Source organism: Odontesthes bonariensis, chromosome 3, assembly GCF_027942865.1.
Source record: "Odontesthes bonariensis isolate fOdoBon6 chromosome 3, fOdoBon6.hap1, whole genome shotgun sequence".
Classification (NCBI taxonomy): domain Eukaryota; kingdom Metazoa; phylum Chordata; class Actinopteri; order Atheriniformes; family Atherinopsidae; genus Odontesthes; species Odontesthes bonariensis.
Window position 1 is genome coordinate 1,747,468 of NC_134508.1, and position 26,524 is coordinate 1,773,991.

The 26,524-nt window shown below is 38.9% G+C and overlaps 2 protein-coding genes across 6 annotated transcripts in view; one reads left to right on the top strand and one right to left on the bottom strand.

Moving 5' to 3' along the window:
- Positions 1-21,359, top strand: part of ecm2 (extracellular matrix protein 2, female organ and adipocyte specific) — a 51,438-nt gene extending 30,079 nt beyond the window's left edge. For all 4 annotated transcript variants that reach the window (XM_075460070.1, XM_075460068.1, XM_075460071.1 and 1 more), the window contains exons 8-12: positions 6,805-6,962; positions 11,808-11,947; positions 12,051-12,163; positions 13,872-14,085; positions 18,343-21,359. In XM_075460070.1, coding sequence (XP_075316185.1) covers positions 6,805-6,962; positions 11,808-11,947; positions 12,051-12,163; positions 13,872-14,085; positions 18,343-18,511 — 794 coding nt within the window. In that variant the 3' untranslated portion in view covers positions 18,512-21,359. The remainder of the gene's footprint in view (positions 1-6,804; positions 6,963-11,807; positions 11,948-12,050; positions 12,164-13,871; positions 14,086-18,342) is intronic.
- cenpp (centromere protein P) overlaps positions 1-26,524 on the bottom strand; it is a 195,015-nt gene that overhangs the window by 36,628 nt on the left and 131,863 nt on the right. The window lies entirely within an intron of this gene.

Below are 26,524 nucleotides of genomic sequence, written 5' to 3' on the forward strand. Positions count from 1 at the left end.
GTAACCAACTAGTAACCAGCTAACAATATTAAAACCACAGGAACCAACGAGTAAGCAGCTTACTATATAAAAACAGTAACCAACGAGTAACGAGAGACCAACGAGTAACCAGCTGACAATATTAAAACCACAGTAACCAACGAGTAACCAGCTAACAATATTAAAACCACAGTAACCAACGAGTAACCAGCTAACAATATTAAAACCACAGTAACCAACGAGTAACCAGCTAACTATATTAAAACCACAGTAACCAACGAGTAACCAGCTAACAATATTAAAACCACAGTAACTAACGAGTAACCAGCTGACAATATTAAAACCACAGTAACCAACGAGTAACCAGCTAACAATATTAAAACCACAGTAACCAACGAGTTATGATCTCTACTTTATGGTTCTATGTTTCAGCTTTAACACTATGATCTCTGCTTTATGGTTCTATGTTTCAGCTTTAACACTATGATCTCTACTTTATGGTTCTATGTTTCAGCTTTAACACTATGATCTCTACTTTATGGTTCTATGTTTCAGCTTTAACACTTTGATCTCTACTTTATGGTTCTATGTTTCAGCTTTAATACTATGATCTCTACTTTATGGTTCTATGTTTCAGCTTTAACACTATGATCTTTACTTTATGGTTCTATGTTTCAGCTTTAACACTATGATCTCTACTTTATGGTTCTATGTTTCAGCTTTAACACTATGATCTCTACTTTATGGTTCTATGTTTCAGCTTTAACACTATGATCTTTACTTTATGGTTCTATGTTTCAGCTTTAACACTATGATCTTTACTTTATGGTTCTATGTTTCAGCTTTAACACTATGATCTCTACTTTATGGTTCTATGTTTCAGCTTTAACACTATGATCTCTGCTTTATGGTTCTATGTTTCAGCTTTAACACTATGATCTCTGCTTTATGGTTCTATGTTTCAGCTTTAACACTATGATCTCTACTTTATGGTTCTATGTTTCAGCTTTAACACTATGATCTCTGCTTTATGGTTCTATGTTTCAGCTTTAACACTATGATCTCTGCTTTATGGTTCTATGTTTCAGCTTTAACACTATGATCTCTACTTTATGGTTCTATGTTTCAGCTTTAACACTATGATCTCTACTTTATGGTTCTATGTTTCAGCTTTAACACTATGATCTCTGCTTTATGGTTCTATGTTTCAGCTTTAACACTATGATCTCTGCTTTATGGTTCTATGTTTCAGCTTTAACACTATGATCTTTACTTTATGGTTCTATGTTTCAGCTTTAACACTATGATCTCTACTTTATAGTTCTATGTTTCAGCTTTAAAACTATGATCTCTGCTTTATGGTTCTATGTTTCAGCTTTAACACTATGATCTCTGCTTTATGGTTCTATGTTTCAGCTTTAACACTATGATCTCTACTTTATGGTTCTATGTTTCAGCTTTAATACTATGATCTCCACTTTATGGTTCTATGTTTCAGCTTTAACACTATGATCTCTGTTTTTTGGTTCTATGTTTCAGCTTTAACACTATGATCTCTACTTTATGGTTCTATGTTTCAGCTTTAACACTATGATCTCTACTTTATGGTTCTATGTTTCAGCTTTAACACTATGATCTCTACTTTATGGTTCTATGTTTCAGCTTTAACACTATGATCTCTACTTTATGGTTCTATGTTTCAGCTTTAACACTATGATCTCTACTTTATGGTTCTATGTTTCAGCTTTAACACTATGATCTCTACTTTATGGTTCTATGTTTCAGCTTTAACACTATGATCTCTGCTTTATGGTTCTATGTTTCAGCTTTAACACTATGATCTCTGCTTTATGGTTCTATGTTTCAGCTTTAACACTATGATCTCTGCTTTATGGTTCTATGTTTCAGCTTTAACACTATGATCTCTACTTTATGGTTCTATGTTTCAGCTTTAACACTATGATCTCTGCTTTATGGTTCTACGTTTCAGCTTTAACACTATGATCTCTACTTTATGGTTCTATGTTTCAGCTTTAACACTATGATCTTTACTTTATGGTTCTATGTTTCAGCTTTAACACTATGATCTCTACTTTATGGTTCTATGTTTCAGCTTTAACACTATGATCTCTGCTTTATGGTTCTATGTTTCAGCTTTAACACTATGATCTCTGCTTTATGGTTCTATGTTTCAGCTTTAACACTATGATCTCTGCTTTATGGTTCTATGTTTCAGCTTTAACACTATGATCTCTACTTTATGGTTCTATGTTTCAGCTTTAATACTATGATCTCTACTTTATGGTTCTATGTTTCAGCTTTAACACTATGATCTCTGCTTTATGGTTCTATGTTTCAGCTTTAACACTATGATCTCTACTTTATGGTTCTATGTTTCAGCTTTAACACTATGATCTCTACTTTATGGTTCTATGTTTCAGCTTTAACACTATGATCTCCACTTTATGGTTCTATGTTTCAGCTTTAATACTATGATCTTTACTTTATGGTTCTATGTTTCAGCTTTAACACTATGATCTCTGCTTTATGGTTCTATGTTTCAGCTTTAACACTATGATCTCTACTTTATGGTTCTATGTTTCAGCTTTAACACTATGATCTCTGCTTTATGGTTCTATGTTTCAGCTTTAACACTATGATCTCTACTTTATGGTTCTATGTTTCAGCTTTAACACTATGATCTCTACTTTATGGTTCTATGTTTCAGCTTTAACACTATGATCTCTACTTTATGGTTCTATGTTTCAGCTTTAACACTTTGATCTCTACTTTATGGTTCTATGTTTCAGCTTTAATACTATGATCTCTACTTTATGGTTCTATGTTTCAGCTTTAACACTATGATCTTTACTTTATGGTTCTATGTTTCAGCTTTAACACTATGATCTCTACTTTATGGTTCTATGTTTCAGCTTTAACACTATGATCTCTACTTTATGGTTCTATGTTTCAGCTTTAATACTATGATCTCTACTTTATGGTTCTATGTTTCAGCTTTAACACTATGATCTCTACTTTATGGTTCTATGTTTCAGCTTTAACACTATGATCTCTGCTTTATGGTTCTATGTTTCAGCTTTAACACTATGATCTCTGCTTTATGGTTCTATGTTTCAGCTTTAACACTATGATCTCTGCTTTATGGTTCTATGTTTCAGCTTTAACACTATGATCTCTGCTTTATGGTTCTATGTTTCAGCTTTAACACTATGATCTCTACTTTATGGTTCTATGTTTCAGCTTTAACACTATGATCTCTACTTTATGGTTCTATGTTTCAGCTTTAACACTATGATCTCTGCTTTATGGTTCTATGTTTCAGCTTTAACACTATGATCTCTACTTTATGGTTCTATGTTTCAGCTTTAACACTATGATCTCTGCTTTATGGTTCTATGTTTCAGCTTTAACACTATGATCTCTACTTTATGGTTCTATGTTTCAGCTTTAACACTATGATCTCTACTTTATGGTTCTACGTTTCAGCTTTAACACTATGATCTCTACTTTATGGTTCTACGTTTCAGCTTTAACACTATGATCTCTGCTTTATGGTTCTACGTTTCAGCTTTAACACTATGATCTCTACTTTATGGTTCTATGTTTCAGCTTTAACACTATGATCTTTACTTTATGGTTCTATGTTTCAGCTTTAACACTATGATCTCTACTTTATGGTTCTATGTTTCAGCTTTAACACTATGATCTCTGCTTTATGGTTCTATGTTTCAGCTTTAACACTATGATCTCTGCTTTATGGTTCTATGTTTCAGCTTTAACACTATGATCTCTGCTTTATGGTTCTATGTTTCAGCTTTAACACTATGATCTCTACTTTATGGTTCTATGTTTCAGCTTTAATACTATGATCTCTACTTTATGGTTCTATGTTTCAGCTTTAACACTATGATCTCTGCTTTATGGTTCTATGTTTCAGCTTTAACACTATGATCTCTACTTTATGGTTCTATGTTTCAGCTTTAATACTATGATCTTTACTTTATGGTTCTATGTTTCAGCTTTAACACTATGATCTCTGCTTTATGGTTCTATGTTTCAGCTTTAACACTATGATCTCTACTTTATGGTTCTATGTTTCAGCTTTAACACTATGATCTCTGCTTTATGGTTCTATGTTTCAGCTTTAACACTATGATCTCTACTTTATGGTTCTATGTTTCAGCTTTAACACTATGATCTCTACTTTATGGTTCTATGTTTCAGCTTTAACACTATGATCTCTACTTTATGGTTCTATGTTTCAGCTTTAACACTATGATCTTTACTTTATGGTTCTATGTTTCAGCTTTAACACTATGATCTCTACTTTATGGTTCTATGTTTCAGCTTTAACACTATGATCTCTGCTTTATGGTTCTATGTTTCAGCTTTAACACTATGATCTCTGCTTTATGGTTCTATGTTTCAGCTTTAACACTATGATCTCTGCTTTATGGTTCTATGTTTCAGCTTTAACACTATGATCTCTGCTTTATGGTTCTATGTTTCAGCTTTAACACTATGATCTCTGCTTTATGGTTCTATGTTTCAGCTTTAACACTATGATCTCTACTTTATGGTTCTATGTTTCAGCTTTAACACTATGATCTCTGCTTTATGGTTCTATGTTTCAGCTTTAATACTATGATCTCTACTTTATGGTTCTATGTTTCAGCTTTAACACTATAGCCCTTTTTCCATCAACGACATGATTCGCTTTAATTTGATGCGCATCAAGAAGTTAGTGCGATACATGTGATGGAAAAACGGTTAAATCGCTAGAACGCCTGTTTTGTCGCATTAAATCAATTCGCTCGAAATAGGTGGTTCAGGGCTAAGTTGTATCGCTACAGAAGTGATGGAAAAGGTTAATGCGATTCAGACTAGCCACGCATGCGCAGATGGTATTGGTAAAGCGTGAGGATTCGAATGTTGTTGTTGAGCCGCTCAGCAGCCCCATTTCACCTATCCTGTCGGTATCAAAACAGCAGCAACAACTAGTAACAACAATGTCCGATAATAATTGAAACAACTGGTCGAGAGCAGAGACTATGCTTTTTTTAAACACAATTCGGGAGGTCCTGAAGCAGCATAATTAATTCTCGCCTCACTCTCATCCTCCTTCTTAAATTTCTGACGGCTATTATAAGCTGACATAGCAGCACTAGCAGCATGTTTATCCTACGGTCCATAACTCTAAATAAGTAACTAGCCTAATAAATAAAACGAAAGCCGGTGGTGAAAAGGTACGTAGCCTTGAAAGTTATAGCAACTGTTACTATTCCGGGAGGCTGACAATAACAGCGCGAGCAATTAAATTCCCGCTACCGAGCATTCTAATTCGCTACAATTCGCCACTTTTGTAATGGAAAATCATCTGGTCGAGTCAGAATAATGCGCATCAGCACGTTCCGGTGATGTCATTTTATTTCGCTAGAATCGTCCTGTTTGATGGAAAACCAACCGAACGCATCTTATATCGCAACAAAGTAATGCGATATAACTTTTAATTCGCTGCAGAATGTGATGGAAAAAGGGCTTATGATCTCTACTTTATGGTTCTATGTTTCAGCTTTAACACTATGATCTCTGCTTTATGGTTCTATGTTTCAGCTTTAACACTATGATCTCTGCTTTATGGTTCTATGTTTCAGCTTTAACACTATGATCTCTACTTTATGGTTCTATGTTTCAGCTTTAACACTATGATCTTTACTTTATGGTTCTATGTTTCAGCTTTAACACTATGATCTCTACTTTATGGTTCTATGTTTCAGCTTTAACACTATGATCTTTACTTTATGGTTCTATGTTTCAGCTTTAACACTATGATCTCTGCTTTATGGTTCTACGTTTCAGCTTTAACACTATGATCTCTACTTTATGGTTCTACGTTTCAGCTTTAACACTATGATCTCTACTTTATGGTTCTATGTTTCAGCTTTAACACTATGATCTCTACTTTATGGTTCTATGTTTCAGCTTTAACACTATGATCTCTGCTTTATGGTTCTATGTTTCAGCTTTAACACTATGATCTCTGCTTTATGGTTCTACGTTTCAGCTTTAACACTATGATCTCTGCTTTATGGTTCTACGTTTCAGCTTTAACACTATGATCTCTACTTTATGGTTCTATGTTTCAGCTTTAACACTATGATCTCTGCTTTATGGTTCTATGTTTCAGCTTTAACACTATGATCTCTACTTTATGGTTCTATGTTTCAGCTTTAACACTATGATCTTTACTTTATGGTTCTATGTTTCAGCTTTAACACTATGATCTCTGCTTTATGGTTCTATGTTTCAGCTTTAACACTATGATCTCTACTTTATGGTTCTATGTTTCAGCTTTAACACTATGATCTCTACTTTATGGTTCTATGTTTCAGCTTTAACACTATGATCTTTACTTTATGGTTCTATGTTTCAGCTTTAACACTATGATCTTTACTTTATGGTTCTATGTTTCAGCTTTAACACTATGATCTTTACTTTATGGTTCTATGTTTCAGCTTTAACACTATGATCTCTGCTTTATGGTTCTATGTTTCAGCTTTAACACTATGATCTCTGCTTTATGGTTCTATGTTTCAGCTTTAACACTATGATCTCTGCTTTATGGTTCTATGTTTCAGCTTTAACACTATGATCTCTACTTTATGGTTCTATGTTTCAGCTTTAACACTATGATCTCTACTTTATGGTTCTATGTTTCAGCTTTAACACTATGATCTCCATTTTATGGTTCTATGTTTCAGCTTTAACGTCATGATGCTCATCTTATCTTCTTTAATGTCTCAGGTCTGAGCAGTCTGGTGATTCTGGAGCTGGAGGGGAATCTGCTGAGTGAAGGTAACGTGGATCCTCTGGCCTTCGCTCCTCTAACCCAGCTCTCCTACCTCCGACTGGGGAGAAACCACTTCCGCACCGTCCCACAGGGCCTCCCAGAGTCAGTGCTGGTATGTCATCTGTTTACTACTGTATGTCTGATCGTTCCACACACTGAGATTCCTCACATGTCTAAACTTCTGAATACATCTGTGAAGCTAAAATAACCAATAAAGCTGAGATTATCCAGGTAAAAGTCAGGCCTGACTAAGATTCACTGAGAACTGCTAATTATAAAGCCAACTCTCATTATTCCAAAGATATTCTGAATGTGGACTCATGATTAGTCTTCATCATAAACTCTTAAGAGTACAACTCCCAACTCTTTGACATATATATATTTAAGATAGTTTTAGTTTAGAGCAAGTAAGTAAATGTACATATTTAGGCTGTTAACACATATTTAGAAGATGTAACCTCAGTATTTTCATTTAAAATGGTGGTACATAATATTTATCTTAATATTTTACACAAATATTCTGTTAATATGGGACTTTTTGGGGTACTTTGCTGGATTTGTGATAACAAAAATATCTCACTGTTAACAAACCCAATAAAAACCTAACAAAAAAATATTAATAAAGAAAAAGAGGTTGGCTCCTTGGTATAATTCACAGCTGCGTGCTTTAAAGCAGACTGCAAGAAAGCTGGAGAGACAGTGGCGTTCCTCTAATTTAGAAGAGTCTCAGTTAGTCTGGAAAGATAGTTTAACAATGTATAAGAAAGCCCTTCGTAAAGCTAGAACTGCTTATTATTCATCATTGATAGAAGAGAATAAGAATAATCCCAGGTTTCTTTTCAGCACTGTAGCCAGTCTGACTAAGAGTCCGAGCTCTGCTGAGCCAGTTATTCCTTTAACTCTCAGCAGTGATGATTTCATGAGCTTCTTTATTAATAAAATTGTTTCTATCAGAGAGAAGATTGATGGAGTCCTTCCCACTATTATTAGTGATGTATCCTCAAGTACAGCAGCTTTAGAAGTATCTTTAGAACCTGATTTATATTTAGACGGCTTCTGCCCAGTTGATCTCTCTGAACTAACAACAGCAATAGTCTCTTCTAAACCATCAACTTGTGTTTTAGACCCAATCCCAACCAGACTGTTCAAGGAGGTTTTCCCATTAATTGACACTTCCATATTGGATTTGATCAATCTGTCTTTGTTGACAGGATATGTACCTCAGACTTTTAAGGTTGCTGTAATTAAACCTTTACTTAAAAAACCTACTCTTGATTCAGAAGTGTTGGCTCATTATAGACCTATATCCAATCTCCCTTTTATGTCTAAAGTTCTTGAAAAAATAGTTGCAGCTCAGCTTTGTGATCATTTACACAGAAATAATTTGTTTGAAGAGTTTCAGTCAGGATTCAGAGTGCATCATAGCACAGAAACTGCACTGCTGAAAGTTACCAATGATCTCCTCTTAGCCTCTGATAGCGGACTTGTGTCTGTGCTTGTCCTGTTGGATCTCAGTGCTGCATTTGATACGGTCGATCACAGTATCTTATTACACAGACTTGAACATGTTATTGGGATTAAAGGAACTGCATTAGGCTGGTTTAAATCATATTTATCTGATAGATTTCAGTTTGTTCTTGTAAATGAAGAATCTTCCTCACACACCAGAGTAAGTCATGGAGTTCCCCAGGGTTCTGTGCTTGGACCGATTCTTTTTACTTTATACATGCTTCCATTAGGTAACATTATTAGACAGCATGGCATAAATTTCCATTGCTATGCTGATGATACTCAGCTGTACTTATCTATAAAACCAGATGAAACCAATAGGTTGGTCAGACTACAAGCATGTCTTAAAGACATAAAGACCTGGATGACTCAGAACTGTCTGCTGCTAAATTCAGACAAAACTGAAGTCGTTATCTTTGGACCTGAGCGTTTCAGGGAGAAATTGTCTAGCTATATAGTTACTCTAGATGGTATTTCCTTGGCTTCTAGTTCAACAGTGAGGAACCTTGGAGTTATTTTTGACCAGAACTTATCATTTGACTCGCATATAAAACAGGTTTCTAGGACTGCCTTCTTTCACCTTCGTAATATTGTTAAAATCAGGAACATCTTGTCTCAGAGTGATGCAGAAAAACTAATTCATGCATTTGTTACTTCAAGATTGGACTACTGTAATTCTTTATTATTGGGCTGTCCTACATATTCTCTGAAAAGCCTTCAGTTGATCCAAAATGCTGCAGCCAGAGTTCTGATGAGAACTAACAGGAGAGATCATATTTCTCCAGTTTTAGCTTCTCTTCATTGGCTCCCTGTTAAATTCAGAATAGAATTTAAGATTCTTCTCCTTACATATAAAACTCTTAATGACCGAGCTCCATCATATCTTAAAGATCTCATTGTAAGATATTTTCCTAACAGAGCACTTCGTTCCCAAACTGCAGGTTTACTTGAGGTTCCCAGAGTTTCTAAAAGTAGAATGGGAGGCAGAGCTTTCAGTTATCAGGCCCCTCTCTTGTGGAATAAGCTGCCAGTAAATGTCCGGGAAGCAGACACCCTTTCCACTTTTAAGACCAGGCTTAAAACTTTCCTTTTTTATAAAGCTTATAGTTAGGTCTGTTGAATCTGATAGTGTGTCTGCTAGTGTGTCTTGTTCTGCCTCCACCTCTGGCACCCTCTATACTTTCATTACCCCCTACCCGAACCAGGGTTTGAATCCCATTCCCGCTTCTCTTACCTCTTTTATTTCTCCCCCTACCCGAACCAGGGTTTGCATCCCCACCCCGCTGTGACTGGTGTGCAGTTGGTGAGAGGCTGAGGTAGCTTGTGGCTGTAAAAAGATGGTTGTTGTGGTGTGAGGAGCAGATCTATATAGGGAGTATAGGGAATTACTCACTGAGTCTGGTCCTTTACTTTATTTTATTATTTATTTTTTCGTTAGCACAAGTTTCTTGTGTTTACCTTGAATAGGGATGGCTCATGTGATCCTGAAACATCCCATAGTTAAGCTGCTATAGGCCTAGACTGCTGGGGGGCCTCATCTGACACACCTTTCCTCACTTTACTCTCTTTATGTATATGTGATATTATTGTGGTCATTAACTCGTGTTTCCCTGTTCCAACAGATATCCTTTGAATGGTGTTACAGTGCCGCCGTCGCGGTGGCCCCCCTCCCCCCCCCCCCCCCCCCCCCTTTTTCTGTCTTCTCAAACCCCAGCTGGTCGAGGCGGATGGCCACCCTTCCTGAGTCTGGTTCTGCCAGAGGTTTCTTCCTGTTAAAAGGGAGTCGTTTCTCTCCACAGTCGCCTCAGGCACGCCGCTCAGGCCGGGAGATTGGACCGAAAAACAAAAAGTTTTCAGTGCAATCTGTTGGTTTTCTTAGCTAGGAAATTGTTTTTGAATTGGCTCTATATGAACGAATTGGATTATTTTATGAATTATGATTATTATTAATTAATTGAATTCCAATTGGCTTGAATTGGACTTACTATCTAAGTGCCTTGAGATGACATTTGTTGTATTTGGCGCTATATAAATAAAAATGAATTGAATTGAATTGAATTGAAATAGTTCTTGAAGGGAACGGTTTGTATTTTATCTATATATTCTAAGTAAAGTTAGTATGACAGAAGACCAACAATAGTCTATAAATCATTACAAGATGTGTAGTTTCTGAAGGCCAGAAGCTGGAAAAAGGAAAAGCTTAAGAAGTTGCTCTAATCAGCCCGGCAGCACAACGTTAGCAGAGAGCTCAGAGCAGCTTCATGCACTCTGAATGCTGACGCAGACGTTTAAACTCTGCTTCTACCTGTGGGAAACCAACCTCACCAACTTATTATGGTCTCAGGTTAACCGCAAACAGTCCAGAGCAGCAGGGGCACGCTGGAGCTGAAACCCACTTCATTTTATGAGCTTCTGCAGATACTAGGGATGGGAATTGATAAGATTTTTACGATTCCAATTCCATTTTCCATTCTGCTTAACGATTCGGTTCTTTGTCGGTTCCCTTATCGATTCTCATTTGGAGAAAAAGGACAACAAACCGGTCGATTAGCATCAACTTTGTTTAGTTTAGAAGTAACACGAGTCATGACCTCACAAACCCAACAACGGTGAGGTCCACATTGGTCTATCCTGGCCTGGGTAATTTAACTCTTCCTGCTCTGGTGAAAGGAGAAGCTGGAGGTAGAGGTGAACTGGGGGTAGTACCACCAGCCTCTGGCTCTGAGCCAGTCAGGCTCTGTCTCTCATGATTTCATCTAAATGTAATGCCTGAGAAGGCATTCATTTAACCTTAACCGTTACTAACAGCAGCTTTTACAATGAGGCAAATGGTGCTAACATGATAGGCAGTGTTTGTTAGTTAGTTACCTGCAGTGTTAGCCGAGGACATGCTAACGTTGCTGGGTTCAGATTCACCGACGTTAATCATTCATTCATAGTTATTGCATGTTGGTTGTATTTCCTCCCTTTGGTGAAATATTCACTTTGCAAGTTGCCCTGTTGGCGTCTTTTTTAGGGATGTGTAACCAAACTTTCGAGTGTTTGTACCGCTTGGGCGCCATGTTTACTGTTTACTGCTGGCTGCGCTGGACTCGCCACGCAACGCTGCGTGGTGACGTCATTCGCGCCCACTGGGATCGATAAGGGAATCGTTTGCAAAATTGCCGAACGATTCCAAGGAATTGAAACACTGGGAACCGGTTCTCAACAAGAACCGGTTTTCGATTCCCATCCCAAGCCGATACACAAACACACCTTTCAGAATCACACTGTGGTCCACCATTATTATCTGTTGGGACGGCAGGATTTATTAAGGCACCTAATTCAACTGTTCACATCATCCCAAACACACAACACGACCACATCAAATCCAAAGACTCTGAATGTAAACAACTGTCCCTTCCACGTTTGTTTAAGGTTTGCCCGTCCGTGTCTTCCTCTCTTTCAGGAGCTGTACCTTGAGAACAACCTGATTGAGGAGATCTCAGAGACGGTTTTCAATCAGACCACCAACCTGAACGTAGTTTCCCTCAGACACAACAAACTGGATGAGACCAGGATCGCCCCTTTGGCCTGGATTAACCACAGGTCAGACAAACGGACCAGCAGCGGTCATTCCTGCCAGATTTAAAATATTCCCATAAAGCAGGATTGATTTACTCATCAGCGCTTCCTTCATCTTCCACCGCAGAAACCTGGAGTCCATCGACCTCTCTCACAACGAGCTCTACCTGGTTCCATCTTACCTGCCCAAATCTCTGGTCCACTTGGTGCTGATGGGAAACAACATTGAGAGGATACCTGGTAGGTCGATGGAGCATGTTCCAAACATCTGTTTACACTCATATCAGTGTGTCGGAGGGGATTCTCAGCCATGGAAATCCTACACGCTCAAACAGAAGCCACCTGGACTGGTTCTCTGGATTCCTGAGAACATTTAACCTCCCGTTTTTGTGCTGGAATTTTTTAGCATTCATGTGAGTTTAAGGCTTAAGCCTTTAGCTTTATCACCAGTCAGAACCTAGGAAGCCTTTCCAATGAGATGCCCGAGCTTAAAGGGACAGTTCGCCTCTTCTGACATGAAGCTGTGTAACATCCCATATCAGCAACATCATTTCTGAACATCTTCTTACCCCCTGCTGCGTCCTGTGAGCAGAGTTCCAGCCTCGTTTTGGTGTTGATGAATGTAGTCCGGCTAGTTGGCTGGGGTTTAAAAAATAAAGCGTTTTGCTTCTCAGAACAATATGCGTTCAACAGAGTAATACATTTGCATCACAAAATGGTTCTCCAGGAAAAAGTCAGAGCTCACAATCTCTTGGCCCTATTTTCTCTCCCTTCGTATCACTGCCTGCTGCGTAGAGCCTGTTATAACGCTATAACGCTAACAGCCTGTTAGCGCCGGTACTGAACTCAGTGATTGGTCAGCTTAGTTAGTGACGTATTTCTCATTCACTCCCTGATCCCTTTGACTATTTTACCAGCGCTGTAAATACTCCGCCCCCTTCCTCCGACAGGTCACAGGGATAGGTCACAGGGATAGGTCACAGGGATAGGTCACAGGGATAGGTCACAGGGATAGGTCACACCCTCTCTGATGCCTTCGGTCTTTATGGTGTTTCAGTTATTGCAGTAGAAGCATTTGCACCTCGATGTGGATCAGTTCAAATTTTCAAAGCTAATTCACCCGTTTTTAGAGCCTGTGATGAGACATATGAGCTTTACTGCTCATATGTCTCATTCATGAGACCCGTGATGCCAAACGATGCCAAACAAGGCTTTAGGAAAATCAAAGTGTTGACAAATATGAGCTTCTCTCAGTGGGGTCACATGGCACTGAAAGGATCAGATTATTGGCTAAATTACAATCAGACTGAGCTGAGCAAGGGTAATTCTCCTTGTATATATGGCGGTGAATGAATGGGATCAGAGGCACAAAGCGTGTCATACCCCGGTATGATAGGTGGCGCTGTACCCATTCCAGCTGTTGCTAATAGAGCCACTTCCTGTTGACCTCTTCACCACCAACAACAACAACAAACTCAGGCGTTGGAGAAAGATGGAGAACGCAGAGCCAGATGAAGCTACGTCCCTCTACATTTGGTCTGTGATGAGCTGCTTGTTGCACAAACTCGATGCCCAACGGAGCATTCTCCATCGCGTTGTTTGTTTCTTTCTGACGGCGACAACAACAGGAATATCGTCTCCTTTGACTTCCGGGTCACGACCCCGGGAAAACATCTGGAGCATGCGCAGAACGCAAAGTCTGATTCACCACGAGCTTCAGCGTCTACAAGCAGGTTTAGAGTGACTTTCAACCCAGTTATCTCGGGGTCTGAATCCCATCCGATCCAGTTCTTAGTCAGATTAAGGTGTCTACATGCACTTAATAACTCAGTCTGATTGTGATTTAACCAATAATCCGATCCTTTTAGAGCCATGTGACCCCACTGAGTGTCTCCCCATCACTTCCTTCACTGATAAAACAGAACTTATGACAACAACCCCTCCACAGGCTTCGTCTTTGCCCACATGGACCCGGGGTTGGAGTACCTCTACCTCTCCTACAACCGACTGGACGCAGAAGGAACCGAGCCGGAGTCGTTCTTTGGGGCGTACCACTCCATGGTGGAAGTGTGTTTGGATCACAACCAGCTGGCCAACGTGCCGTCTGGGATCAGCGAAATGACCAACTTGCTCTTCCTGAGACTCGACCACAACAGGATCAGGTATGAAGCCCACATCCCTGGAGCTGGACCACCTCTATAACAGGACCTGTCCCCGTTGAGGACGTCTGGTTTGAACCAGAAGTTCACACAGACGCACAGTCACATTGTATGATTTGTAGACTTTCTCTCAAACTGACACTATTTTTAGATTCTTTGTTCCGTTTCCCATTTTCTTGCCCAGTTTTATGGGTTTTATGTGTGTGACTGTCTCAGTGCTGGTTGTGATTCACCGCCTGTGATAACGTTTCAGTCCCAAACTTCATTTGTTTAAATCTAAAGCAAACAGTCAACCATTTGTTGCTCTTTTGTGGATACTATATTCAGGATTTTCCACGCTCATGTTTCCGTCTCTTTGACCTAAATGTGACATCAACCCCTCCAGTCTTACAAGTCCAATCGATGTTACATCTGTGGAACTTTTTCCACAGTTAGTCGAAGCAGGCATTACTCATTCTGCAGCTCACAGGCCTCACGTAGTTCACAAAGTCTTCATTTCTGGTTCTGGCTGTAGCGAAACACGAATCTCACGATACGATTCAATAAAATTACATCATTTTCAGAAAAAAAGGGACAGTGTGATTTGACATGAATCGTCCGACACCGCAGACAAACAGAAACAAACGTGAGAGCTGTGCACTTTATACAAGATTTTTATCAGTTAATTTATCACTGTTTTCTATAATGTGTATTATATTAATGTTCTGTGTTTTCACTAATTGGAACGTCTGACTTTTCAATAAAGTTTGCTTTAAAATAAATAAATTAGGGCTGGGCAACGATTAAAATGTTTAATCTAATTAATCACATGATTTCCCTGATTAATCACGATTAATCGCATTTGTACACAGAATCCAAAAATGAATCCAAAAGTAGCGTATAGCCTTTAGCATTTAGCTTTATTTTAAATGTGCTGCCATATGAATGAAAGTGCCATAACATTTGTTGTGCAAACACACTTTTAACATCAGCATCTTTCTGTAGTTTTTATGTAGAAGCCTCGCTCCACTGTCTGTTTCCTTGAATGACTTGCTGCTATCAGTTGTGTGTTTTGCCTTTAAGTGATATTTTAGACTGGAACTACTACGCTGAGAAGACAATTCAACTTGGCAGAGTTTACAGATGACTTTGGTTCTGTCGACTCCGCCGTCTGGAAGAACTTTAAAATGAAAATGGCCGAGTAAAAGTTCCGTACCCTTCTCCATGTTTGGTGGATCCGCCGATTACTTTCTTTTCCTGTTCCACAGCAGACAGCAACAGACTTTTACAAAATAAAAGCCTGTGAGCAACAGACTTTTACAAAATAAAAGCCTGTGAGCAGCAGACTTTTACAAAATAAAAGCCTGTGAGCAGCAGACTTTTACAAAATAAAAGCCTGTGAGCAACAGACTTTTACAAAATAAAAGCCTGTGAGCTACAGACTTTTACAAAATAAAAGCCTGTGAGCAACAGACTTTTACAGAATAAAAGCCTGTGAGCTACAGACTTTTACAAAATAAAAGCCTGTGAGCAGCAGACTTTTACAATAATAAAATAAATAATAAAACAGGGGTGGTTTGTGGCGTAGTGGGTTGAGCAGGCGCCCCATCCATTAAAGGCACAAAAGCCCAAAAAATGTTTTAAAAAAAAAATTGAATTAAAAAATAAATAAGTAAACAAAAAACCTGCATTAATGCGCGATGAAATATTTATCGGCGTTAAATAATTAACGAGTTAACTCGCCCAAACCTAAAATAAATAAATAATACATTTAAAAATAAATAAATAAATAAATAAATAAAATAAAAATCGATACTTATCGGAAAACAAAATATCGATATATATCGCAGTATCGATATAATTGTTCAGCCCTACTGGTTAGTGCGGCTGCTCATGATGCAGCAGATACAACTCAAAGCTTTTTTAGGCCGATCCAAGATGGCTGTTGCTGCATCACGGAGACTATTTAGTATGAAATGCACAAAGTAATCAAAGACAGGAAAAAACAAAGTGCAACAACAAGTTTTCCTGATTGTTCGTTAGAATAACATTTAACACGTGTGTGTTAGTCGGTCGATATGAGCAGGAAAATGGTTCGATGGCGTTTGGTTTTCATGTAAAAACAATTATGATCTAATCTAAAACTTAGAAGATTTAATATTCAAAGTAGTTACACAGCAAGCCTGAATCTTGTTTTTGTTTGTTTTCAGTTGTAATAAAAAGGTAAAAGTACCAAGATAGAAGACTTATAATTAAGTTAAGTTATTGTCCTAATAATCTGAGCATTTAACCATCATCAGTGACTGAAATGAGACTCAACTTGTAGTGAAAAGGATCCATCGTTCAACAAGAGTTCAACACGAGGAAGAGTCAGCAAAGATTGTTTGAATGCTGGCAGAAGTCAGGAGAAAAGTGGTTTTCCACACAGTGAGACCAACAGCAGAGCAGCGCCTGACTCATTGATCACATCCTGCCAGGCAACGGCAGCCTGAGCGTTCACTGGATGGACGGTTGTCCTGACGACGAGAAACAAAAACAAGCCGATTCGAGTTTCCACAGGTCACAGGTCTGAGCACGGTGTGGCGGCGGGCTTCGTATAAAAGCAGCTTCACAGTGTAAACACCGAGCTTTGCTCCCCACTCGCTGCCAACATGGCCGACACTGCAGGTGATGCGGAACAACGAGACTCCCGGCATATACCGATGATTATTTCAACACGTGACACAGCACTGGAAAAAATGCCCCTCCACAAATAAGTAAAAAAACAACAAATACGAGACGTTTTTGCCTGAAATAAGCAAAAAAAAAATCTGCCAATGGAACTAGTGAAAATCGGCTTGTCAAGATTTCTTGAAATAAAATGTGATATTTAGGACTTTTGAGTTAAAAGTGACCTTGAAATTAGCTTAAAAACCTCAAAAAAGCTTGTTTCATGTGATATGTGACTCAAAACAATTTGTTTTCAAGACTTTTTCACTTAACAAGATATTCCAGATGTATTGTCTTCAAACAAGTCCCTATATCTGGCTGAAATGGTGCTTGTTAGGCAGTTGTGTCTTATATTAAGTGTAATGAGATATTTTGACTAGAAATGAGACAAATATACTTGGTAAGATTTTGATTTTTTTCTAGTGAGAAAATCTGTTCAATTCAATTAAATTTTTATCTATAAACTTCAAAGATACAAAGATTCGTCCGATTCGAGTTAATTTCAATCCAGTTGATTTAAATTGCCTCACAAAGGAAGTCTGTTACTGTGAAAGTCGACCACAAACAGTTCTGATATCAGGACACGGCGCTGCGCTCTGATCCATGGAGACGACCAGCTGTCTCTGAAATGTGAAGGAAAGGAAAATTCAGACGACTTATAAGGCAAAAAAGTGAAAAAGAGCCGAAGTTACACAGGGGGCGTGTGCACGCGACGGCGTCTGGAACGCTTGTTTGAGGAGCTCCAAGTTAATCAATAATGACTTTAGTTTAGTTCCACATATTAAAGTAGGGCTGAGCAATTTGATCGATACTGCGATATATGTCGATATTTTGTTTCCTGATAAAGTATCGATTTTTCTTCTTCTTTTTTATTTTTAAAGCAAACTTTATTGAAAAGTCAGACGTTACAATGAGTGAAAACACAGAACATTGATATAATACCATACAATGCCAGGGGGGGGTCACATTATAGAAAACAGTGATAAATGAGTTCATAAAAATGTTGTATAAAGTGCACAGCTCTCACGTTTGTGGCATGTTCGTTTGTTTCTGTTTGTCTGGCGGTGTTGTCCTTCCGGTTCAAAGGTCGGACCACCGGTCCAATCAGAGACGATTCATGTCAAATCACACTGTCCCTTTTTCCCCAGAAAATGATGTGTGTCGAATCGAATCGTTGGCTGAATATCATGTATCGTATCGTGAGATTAATAGTGAGATTTTTAAAAGAGGTTCGAGACCTACCTTTTTAGTTTAGCTTACAGCTGAATTTTATTTCATTTATTATTATATTTCTATTTATTTTTTATTTATTTTTTAAATTAAAAAAAAATTGTTTGTTTTGGTTTAGTTTACTTTTATCTATTCATCCATTATTTTAAATATTTATTTTTTTAATTATTTTATTATATACTTATTATACACCTATGTGTGAGCTTATGCATGAATTGATTTGACTTTGTGCTGCTTTTTAGTATGAAAAGTGCTATAAAAATAAAGTTTGATTTGACTTTATTAGTGAATCGCTGCAGCTCTGTATCAAAGTGTATCTGACTGCATCCTTCTGACTTCCAGGAGCATCCCTGACGAAGCCATCTGCGACCCGGACCTCACCGGGGACAGCACCATGGTGTCCTTAAGGCTGGAAAACAACTACATCGACCCACAAAAGATCTCACCCTCAGCCTTCTCCTGCGTGCGCGCCTCCTCGAGCGTGGTGCTAAAACCCCAGAACACCAAGTGACCAGCAGTAAAAGCCAAAGGACACTTTTTAAAGCCCCCAGAACTCCAAGTGACCAGCAGTTAAAGCCAAAGGACACTTTTTAAAGCCCCCAGAACTCCCAGTGACCAGCAGTTAAAGCCAAAGGACACTTTTTAAAGTCCCCAGAACACCAAGTGACCAGCAGTTAAAGCCAAAGGACACTTTTTAAAGTCCCCAGAACACCAAGTGACCAGCAGTCAAAGCCAAAGGACACTTTTTAAAGCCCCCAGAACACCAAGTGACCAGCAGTTAAAGCCAAAGGACACTTTTTAAAGCCCCCAGAACACCAAGTGACCAGCAGTCAAAGCCAAAGGACACTTTTTAAAGCCCCCAGAACACCAAGTGACCAGCAATCAAAGCCAAAGGACACTTTTTAAAGCCCCCAGAACTCCAAGTGACCAGCAGTTAAAGCCAAAGGACACTTTTTAAAGCCCCCAGAACTCCAAGTGACCAACAGTAAAAGCCAAAGGACACTTTTTAAAGCCCCCAGAACACCAAGTGACCAGCAATTAAAGCCAAAGGACACTTTTTAAAGCCCCCAGAACTCCAAGTGACCAGCAGTTAAAGCCAAAGGACACTTTTTAAAGCCCCCAGAACTCCAAGTGACCAGCAGTTAAAGCCAAAGGACACTTTTTAAAGCCCCCAGAACTCCAAGTGACCAGCAGTTAAAGCCAAAGGACACTTTTTAAAGCCCCCAGAACTCCAAGTGACCAGCAGTTAAAGCCAAAGGACACTTTTTAAAGCCCCCAGAACTCCAAGTGACCAGCAGTCAAAGCCAAAGGACACTTTTTAAAGCCCCCAGAACTCCAAGTGACCAGCAGTTAAAGCCAAAGGACACTTTTTAAAGCCCCCAGAACTCCCAGTGACCAACAGTAAAAGCCAAAGGACACTTTTTAAAGCCCCCAGAACTCCAAGTGACCAGCAGTCAAAGCCAAAGGACACTTTTTAAAGCCCCCAGAACACCAAGTGACCAGCAGTAAAAGCCAAAGGACACTTTTTAAAGCCCCCAGAACTCGAGATTTTTGGATTTGAATCTACCAAAAGAAGTCAGAATGTAACAGTCTCCCTCAACATCTACAGGTTTTGAACATGCAGGTACTGCTGATATATTTGGGGTCCTAGCAGCAAAGCTGCGATGGCTCCCATTGTGTTAGTAGCTTTTCCTATCATTATTGATCCGTTTCCTATGGCAGCCCCTGAACGCTGTGGTACAAAGTTGTGAAATTTGGCACACGTAATCAGCACAGTGCCAAAGTCAAGGTCAAGAATTTTCATGCCCCAAAAGTCTACTCTCTAGCGCCACCAACACGTCAAAGTTCAAAGTGCATTCAGCTGCATAACTTTGGACTACTTGGTCCAAATTTCACAAATGATGCATCATTTGAATCCTTGGATCATGACGAGTCCAACTACGACTATGACGTCATTTTTCGTCGCACTAGATTTTCAGCCATTTTGAATTTTATCAAAAACCTTCAAAAAGCATTTCAGGTCACACAGATTGTCCGATCTGTACGAGACTTGGCACATAGATTCTTCAGACCAAGCCGCACAAAAGTTGTTTTGTGGAAATTTTTAATTACGCTTCCGTTTGCCTGTGGCAGCCAATCAAACTCGGTGGCGCCACCGCAAACCGGACGTGAGGCCATATCTCGGCAACCGTTTGATGTTATGACGTGAAACTCCTAACACAGACTCATGATCACATATTTGAGAGGTCCAAGAAGTTTGGCGACGTTTGGCCTATAGGTGGCGCTATATGTAGCAAAAAGGCATTTTTGCTCATATCTTTGGACCCCTTGGTCCAAATTTCACAAATGAGGCACCAATGGAATCCCTGGATGCAGACGAGGTCATCGAAAACCATGACGTCATCTGGGCCATATTGGATTGTCCGCCATTTTGAATTTAAAAGGCATTTCAGGTCACGCAGATTGTCCGATTTCCGCAGGACTTGGCACATAGAATCTTCAGACCAAGCTGCACAAAAGTTGTTGTGTGGATTTTTTCATTTCGCTTCCGTTTGCCCGTGGCAGCCAATCAAACTCTGTGCCGACGCGCAAACAGGACGTTAGGCCGTATCTCTGCAATGCCTTGATGTATCGATGCCAAACTTGGTGCATGGACTCATGATGCCTTCCTGAGCAGCCGTAGCCTTCCCTATTGTGCCATTCTGCTAGGACCCCCACATCGCTGCTTGGAGCTATAATTTCCCTTATGAGACATATTCCCGAGCTTCAGCTTTACAAGCCGAGTGTGATATCTTCCACTCGGTACTTACATGCCATTATGGGTTCGGGTCTGTAAGCTGCTCGGTACCGTCAGGAGCCGACAGAACCCCTCCAGACTTCACAAATCAAACACATCTGTCTCCTTTGGTTAAACTTCTCTAAAAGGGAAAGAATCCCAGCAGCACAGACAGTAAACCGAAAATACTAATAAAGAAATGGAAAGAATTTCAGTGCAGAGAGACCACAGCACGTTGCTTTTCACAGCCTCAACACCTTCATGTTCCATGTCTCAGCTCCTTTTCTTTCATAAAAGCCCCAACATGAAAAGTGTGCGACTCGCTCTGTGAGAAACCGGCTTTAAGGATCGAGTCAAAGCTGCAGGAGATAAATCCCCCGACAGACGAGCAGACGGCAGATGTCGTGACATGTCTGCCTCCTTTCTATGCTCTGTCCTGCCAGCACACAGAGACAGAAGATCAGCCACCTGCACTGCACACTGGAAAAAATCAAAGTCTTACCAAGTATATTTGTCTCATTTCTCGTCAAAATATCTCATTACACTTAATATAAGACACACCTGCCTAACAAGCACCATTTCAGACAGATATAGGGACTTGTTTGAAGACAATACATCTGGAATATCTTGTTAAATGAAAAAGTCTTGAAAACAAATAGTTTTGAGTCACATATCATATGAAACAAGCTTTTTTTTTACATTTGAAGAGGTTTTTAAGCTAATTTCAAGATCACTTTTAACTCAAAAGTCCCAAATATCACATCTTATTTCAAGAAATCTTGACAAGCCGATTTTCACTAGTTCCATTGGCAGATTTTTTTGCTTATTTCAAGCAAAAACGTCTTTTATTTGTTAATTTTTTTACTTATTTTTGGAGGGATTCAGGCTCAAAACAAGAGGTCGGCGTCAGTTTTTATTTACAACCAGGATCACAATGGTATGCAGCATATTTCATACGTGACCGGGTCAAACTGTGCTTTAATTCCCCCCCAAAGTAAATGTACAGCATTTAAGTAAGTTCAGCTGAATTTACTGCACAGACGCCGTCTTTAAGTCACTTTAAAGGTGACAGAATGATGCAGAAAGATGGAAGTTTGAGGCCTGTTTGAGGTTAAAGGAATACATTTCGGAGTCATTCGAACCCTGATTCGACCAACAACTTTACACGAAGAGGTCTAAAACCAGACCTTTACAAAAAGCTTTACAAACCTTTACAAAAAGTCTGGTTTTAGACGGAAGTGTTTGTGTGGAAGATGCATGTAAACAGTGCAGCAGGTATTAACCTTACAGTAAATGTGTGTTCCGGTGGTTTCCTTCAGTGATCTCCTCCGTTTCACTCAGTCACTGATGAATAACTTCTCCCCTTTAAAGGGACAGTTCGCCTCTTCTGACCTGAGGCTGTGTAACATCCCATATCAGCAGCATCATTTCTGAACATCTTCTTACCCCCTGCTGCGTCCTGTGAGCAGAGTTCCAGCCTCGTTTTGGTGTTGATGAAGGTAGTCCGGCTAGTTGGCTGGGGTTTAAAAAATAAAGCCTTTTGCTTCTCAGAACAATATGCGTTCAACAGAGTAATACATTTGCATCACAAAATGGTTCTCCAGGAAAAAGTCAGAGCTCACAATCTCTTGGCCCTATTTTCTCTCCCTTCGTACAGACGTTAAAAGACACTTTTTGCTTGAAATAAGCAAAAAATCTGCCAATGGAACTAGTGAAAATCAGCTTGTCAAGATTTCTTGAAATAAAATGTGATATTTAGGAGTTTTGAGTTAAAAGTGATCTTGAAATTAGCTTAAAAAGCTCTTCAAATGAAAAAAAAAAAAAAAGCTTGTTTCATGTGAAATATGACTCAAAACAACTTTTCTCAAACTAAAACTTTTTCACTTAACAAGATATTCCAGATGTATTGTATTAAAACAAGTCCCTATATCTGGCTGAAATGGTATTTGTTAGGCAGTTGTGTCTTATATTAAGTGTAATGAGATCAATTTTAATCCATGTGAACAACACGTTCTGCTGCATCACTCATATCACAGCAGGCAGTGATACGCAGGGAGAGAAAATAGGGCCAAGAGATTGTGAGGTCTGACTTTTTCCTGGAGAACCATTTTGTGATGCAAATGTATTACTCTGTTGAACGCATATTGTTCTGAGAAGCAAAACGCTTTATTTTTTAAACCCCAGCCAACCAACATGGGATGTCACACAGCTTCATGCCAAAAGAGGCGAACTGTCCCTTTAAGTCCTGCTTTGTGTAATGCAGTGCATGATATCAATAACCCAACATAAGCACTGAACTGTAAAGATGCTGTTTGTTACCGTTTGGCTGGCCAACGAGCTTAAATTATAATCATCTTCTGGATGTGTAAACATTGGAGATTACGGTTTAACATCCTAACAGGCCAAAAAATGAGCAACAACAAAACATTTCCTCTGGTGCTTTGTTGCGTCAGCTCCTCGCCTGTCGCCGTCTTTCATCCACTTCTCACTTTCCTCAGCACTTACGCCCGTTTCTGTTCGATAACTCAGCTTTGTTATTTGGTTTCTGGATCTCTGTCCTCTTCCAGACGGGATTTATTTGCTTTCTTTCGACTGATTTGTTTTCATTTTCACCTCATATCTCTGAGTCCCAATTTCTATTCAGCCAAGAAATAGTGCCACGTGAAACCGTCATGTTCTGGACCCCGTTCTAACTTATAAAAACAAAATCACTGTATGATGGAAGGAATACAAAGAAATACAGCTAATCTTAGCATTTCTCAGCTATTTGTAGGTCAAAATTTGAAGAGCCAAAACAAAAGTACTTTTATTTTTTTTTATTTTAGCTGAAAATCAGCATTGCTATGTAGATAAAATAAGAAAAAAAAACAAAAAAACAAAACAAGAAATTTGGTTGTTTATTGGTTTATGCTGAGAAACACACTAAAAAACTCTTTAAAAGTCCTTTAAGTTAGTCTTGGGCTCAGGTTTAAACAGGTTTAAACATGCTTGTTTTTAAATTCATTTAAATGATTTTATTTGTTTCTCTTTATATTCTTTTATGTATTTTAATGCTTCTTCCACTCCCTGCTGCAATGCTTTTATTTTATGTAAAGCACTTTGAATTGTTTGTACATGAAATGTGCTACAAATACATTTTATTTGATTAGATTTAAACAGATTTAAACAGGTTTAAAAAAGTTTAAACAGATTTAAACAGGTTTAAAAAAGTTTGAACAGATTTTGCTCTCCACTGATGCTAAGAGCTGTATATAAGGGGAATTTATGGGTTTCTTTTTTAATGTAAAGTGCTTTTTATTCTGACTTGTGTTGTGAATCTGTGCTACATGTACAGCAGATTAATTAACTGAAAATCGACTTTGTCATTTAATGTACAAGATGCAAACCAGATTGTAGCGAGCAGGACTTTTTTATATGTATTAAACAAATTCAAAACATTTAAGAGCTGTGAATGAAATGGTTATTTTGAATTGATGTCATCATGTTGTTTTGTTGCTGTTGTTTTTATGATGTGTTCGGATCAGCTGATTTACTTTAACGTATTTACTACATTAGATTCTTCAGAAGTTCCAGATACACAAATTACGATTTCTCAAACAATTCAATTTGAGTTTCTTTCCAAGAACTATAATTAACGTGAGGAAATGGAAGACAGCATTCTGTGCTTTTATTTTAGCTGCTTTGCCTTCGTTGGTTCAGTAAAAATCAAACATTTTGAGCAGGCTGAAGCCGTTTTAAGTGTCAGGTTAAAGGGCGTGTGAAGCATTTATGGGATGGAGCAGAGCGCTCTCAGTTTGGACATCAGACATTAATTCTGCTACTCAGAACGGGGACAACAGAAGAGCAAATTCTGGCTTTTTATAACGACTAAAACCTAAAATAATATCAGAGTGGTTCAAACAAATGCTGTGAAGTGAATTTAACACCACGTCAAGTCATTTGATTTGACCGAAGAGCCTCCATCGTGCACGCATGGCGCTCCCGATCAGCTGAGTCCGTCAGGACTCGCCTCTTTGGCAGATTTTTCCAGGCTTTTTCACCTATTTTTCACAGTCTCACAGTTGGTTTTTGGGGAATTGGGCGTTTGGATACATTGAGCCGCCACCGATGTGTTCCAACACCGATGTTCATTGGTTAAGAAAAAAGTGGCAAAGTAAACAAGCGTCTGATGCAGGAGTGAGTGGACGAATTGTGAGCTTCAGGTTGTCGTGACTCACGGTGAAAAGCTCATGTTTGTTGTGTGTTACACTCAGTGGGTCTACATGGTGAGATTAATTGGATTATAGCTTTAGTTGGATTATGCTCCTTATCTGAGCAAGGGTAATTATTAGGGCTGGGCAACGATTAAAATGTTTAATCTAATTAATCACATGATTTCCCTGATTAATCACGATTAATCGCATTTGTACGCAGAATCCAAAAATGAATCCAAAAGTAGCGTATAGCTTTTAGCATTTAGCTTTATTTTAAATGTGCTGCCATATGAATGAAAGTGCCATAACATTTGTTGTGCAAACACACTTTTAACATCAGCATCTTTCTGTAGTTTTTATGTAGAAGCCTCGCTCCACTGTCTGTTTCCTTGAATGACTTGCTGCTATCAGTTGTGTGTTTTGCCTTTAAGTGATATTTTAGACTGGAACTACTACGCTGAGAAGACAATTCAACTTGGCAGTGTTTACAGATGACTTTGGTTCTGTCGACTCCGCCGTCTGGAAGAACTTTAAAATGAAAATGGCCGAGTAAAAGTTCCGTACCCTTCTCCATGTTTGGTGGATCCGCCGATTACTTTCTTTTCCTGTTCCACAGCAGACAGCAGCAGACTTTTACAAAATAAAAGCCTGTGAGCAACAGACTTTTACAAAATAAAAGCCGGTGAGCAACAGACCTTTACAAAATAAAAGCCTGTGAGCAACAGACTTTTACAAAATAAAAGCCTGTGAGCAGCAGACTTTTACAAAATAAAAGCCTGTGAGCAACAGACTTTTACAAAATAAAAGCCTGTGAGCAGCAGACTTTTACAATAATAAAATAAATAATAAAACAGGGGTGGTCCATGGCGTAGTGGGTTGAGCAGCCGCCCCATGTACAGAGGCTATAGTCCTCGCTGCATCGGACGGCCCTGTGCTGCATGTTGTTCCCCCTCTCTCTGCCCCCTACTTCCTGTCTCTCTGAACTTTCCATCCATTAAAGGCACAAAAGCCAAAAAAAAATATTGTTTTTTTTAAATTAAATTAAAAAATAAATAAAAATAAAAATAAAACCCGCGTTAATGCGCGATAAAATATTTATCGGCGTTAAATAATTAACGAGTTAACTTGCCGAGCCCTAGTAATTATCCTTGGATATATGGCCGGTATGATAGGTGGCACTGTACCCATTCCAACTATTGTTACCATCCCAGCCGTCATTGGGCGAGAGGCGAAGTTAGTATTTCAGCCCCTCACCACAACATCTTTGAATGAGCACAAATTCTACCTTTCAGATGAGAAAAATCATTTGTGTGACTGTTAAACTGTTACCGACTCCGAGTCTTTTCAGGACTCGATTGGCCAAAGAAAATGTTCCTGTGAAAGACACACTTCCTGCTGCTTCTTATGCTCAATCTTCAATCATCCTGCCAGTTTCAGGGCAAAGTCAGATAAACTACAGCCTTTTATCCCTTTTCCAGATCTGCTGATTGGAGTCAACAAGCTGAATGTCGACCGAAATCTTCTGCAATGAATCCTGACTTCAACACTTAGTGAA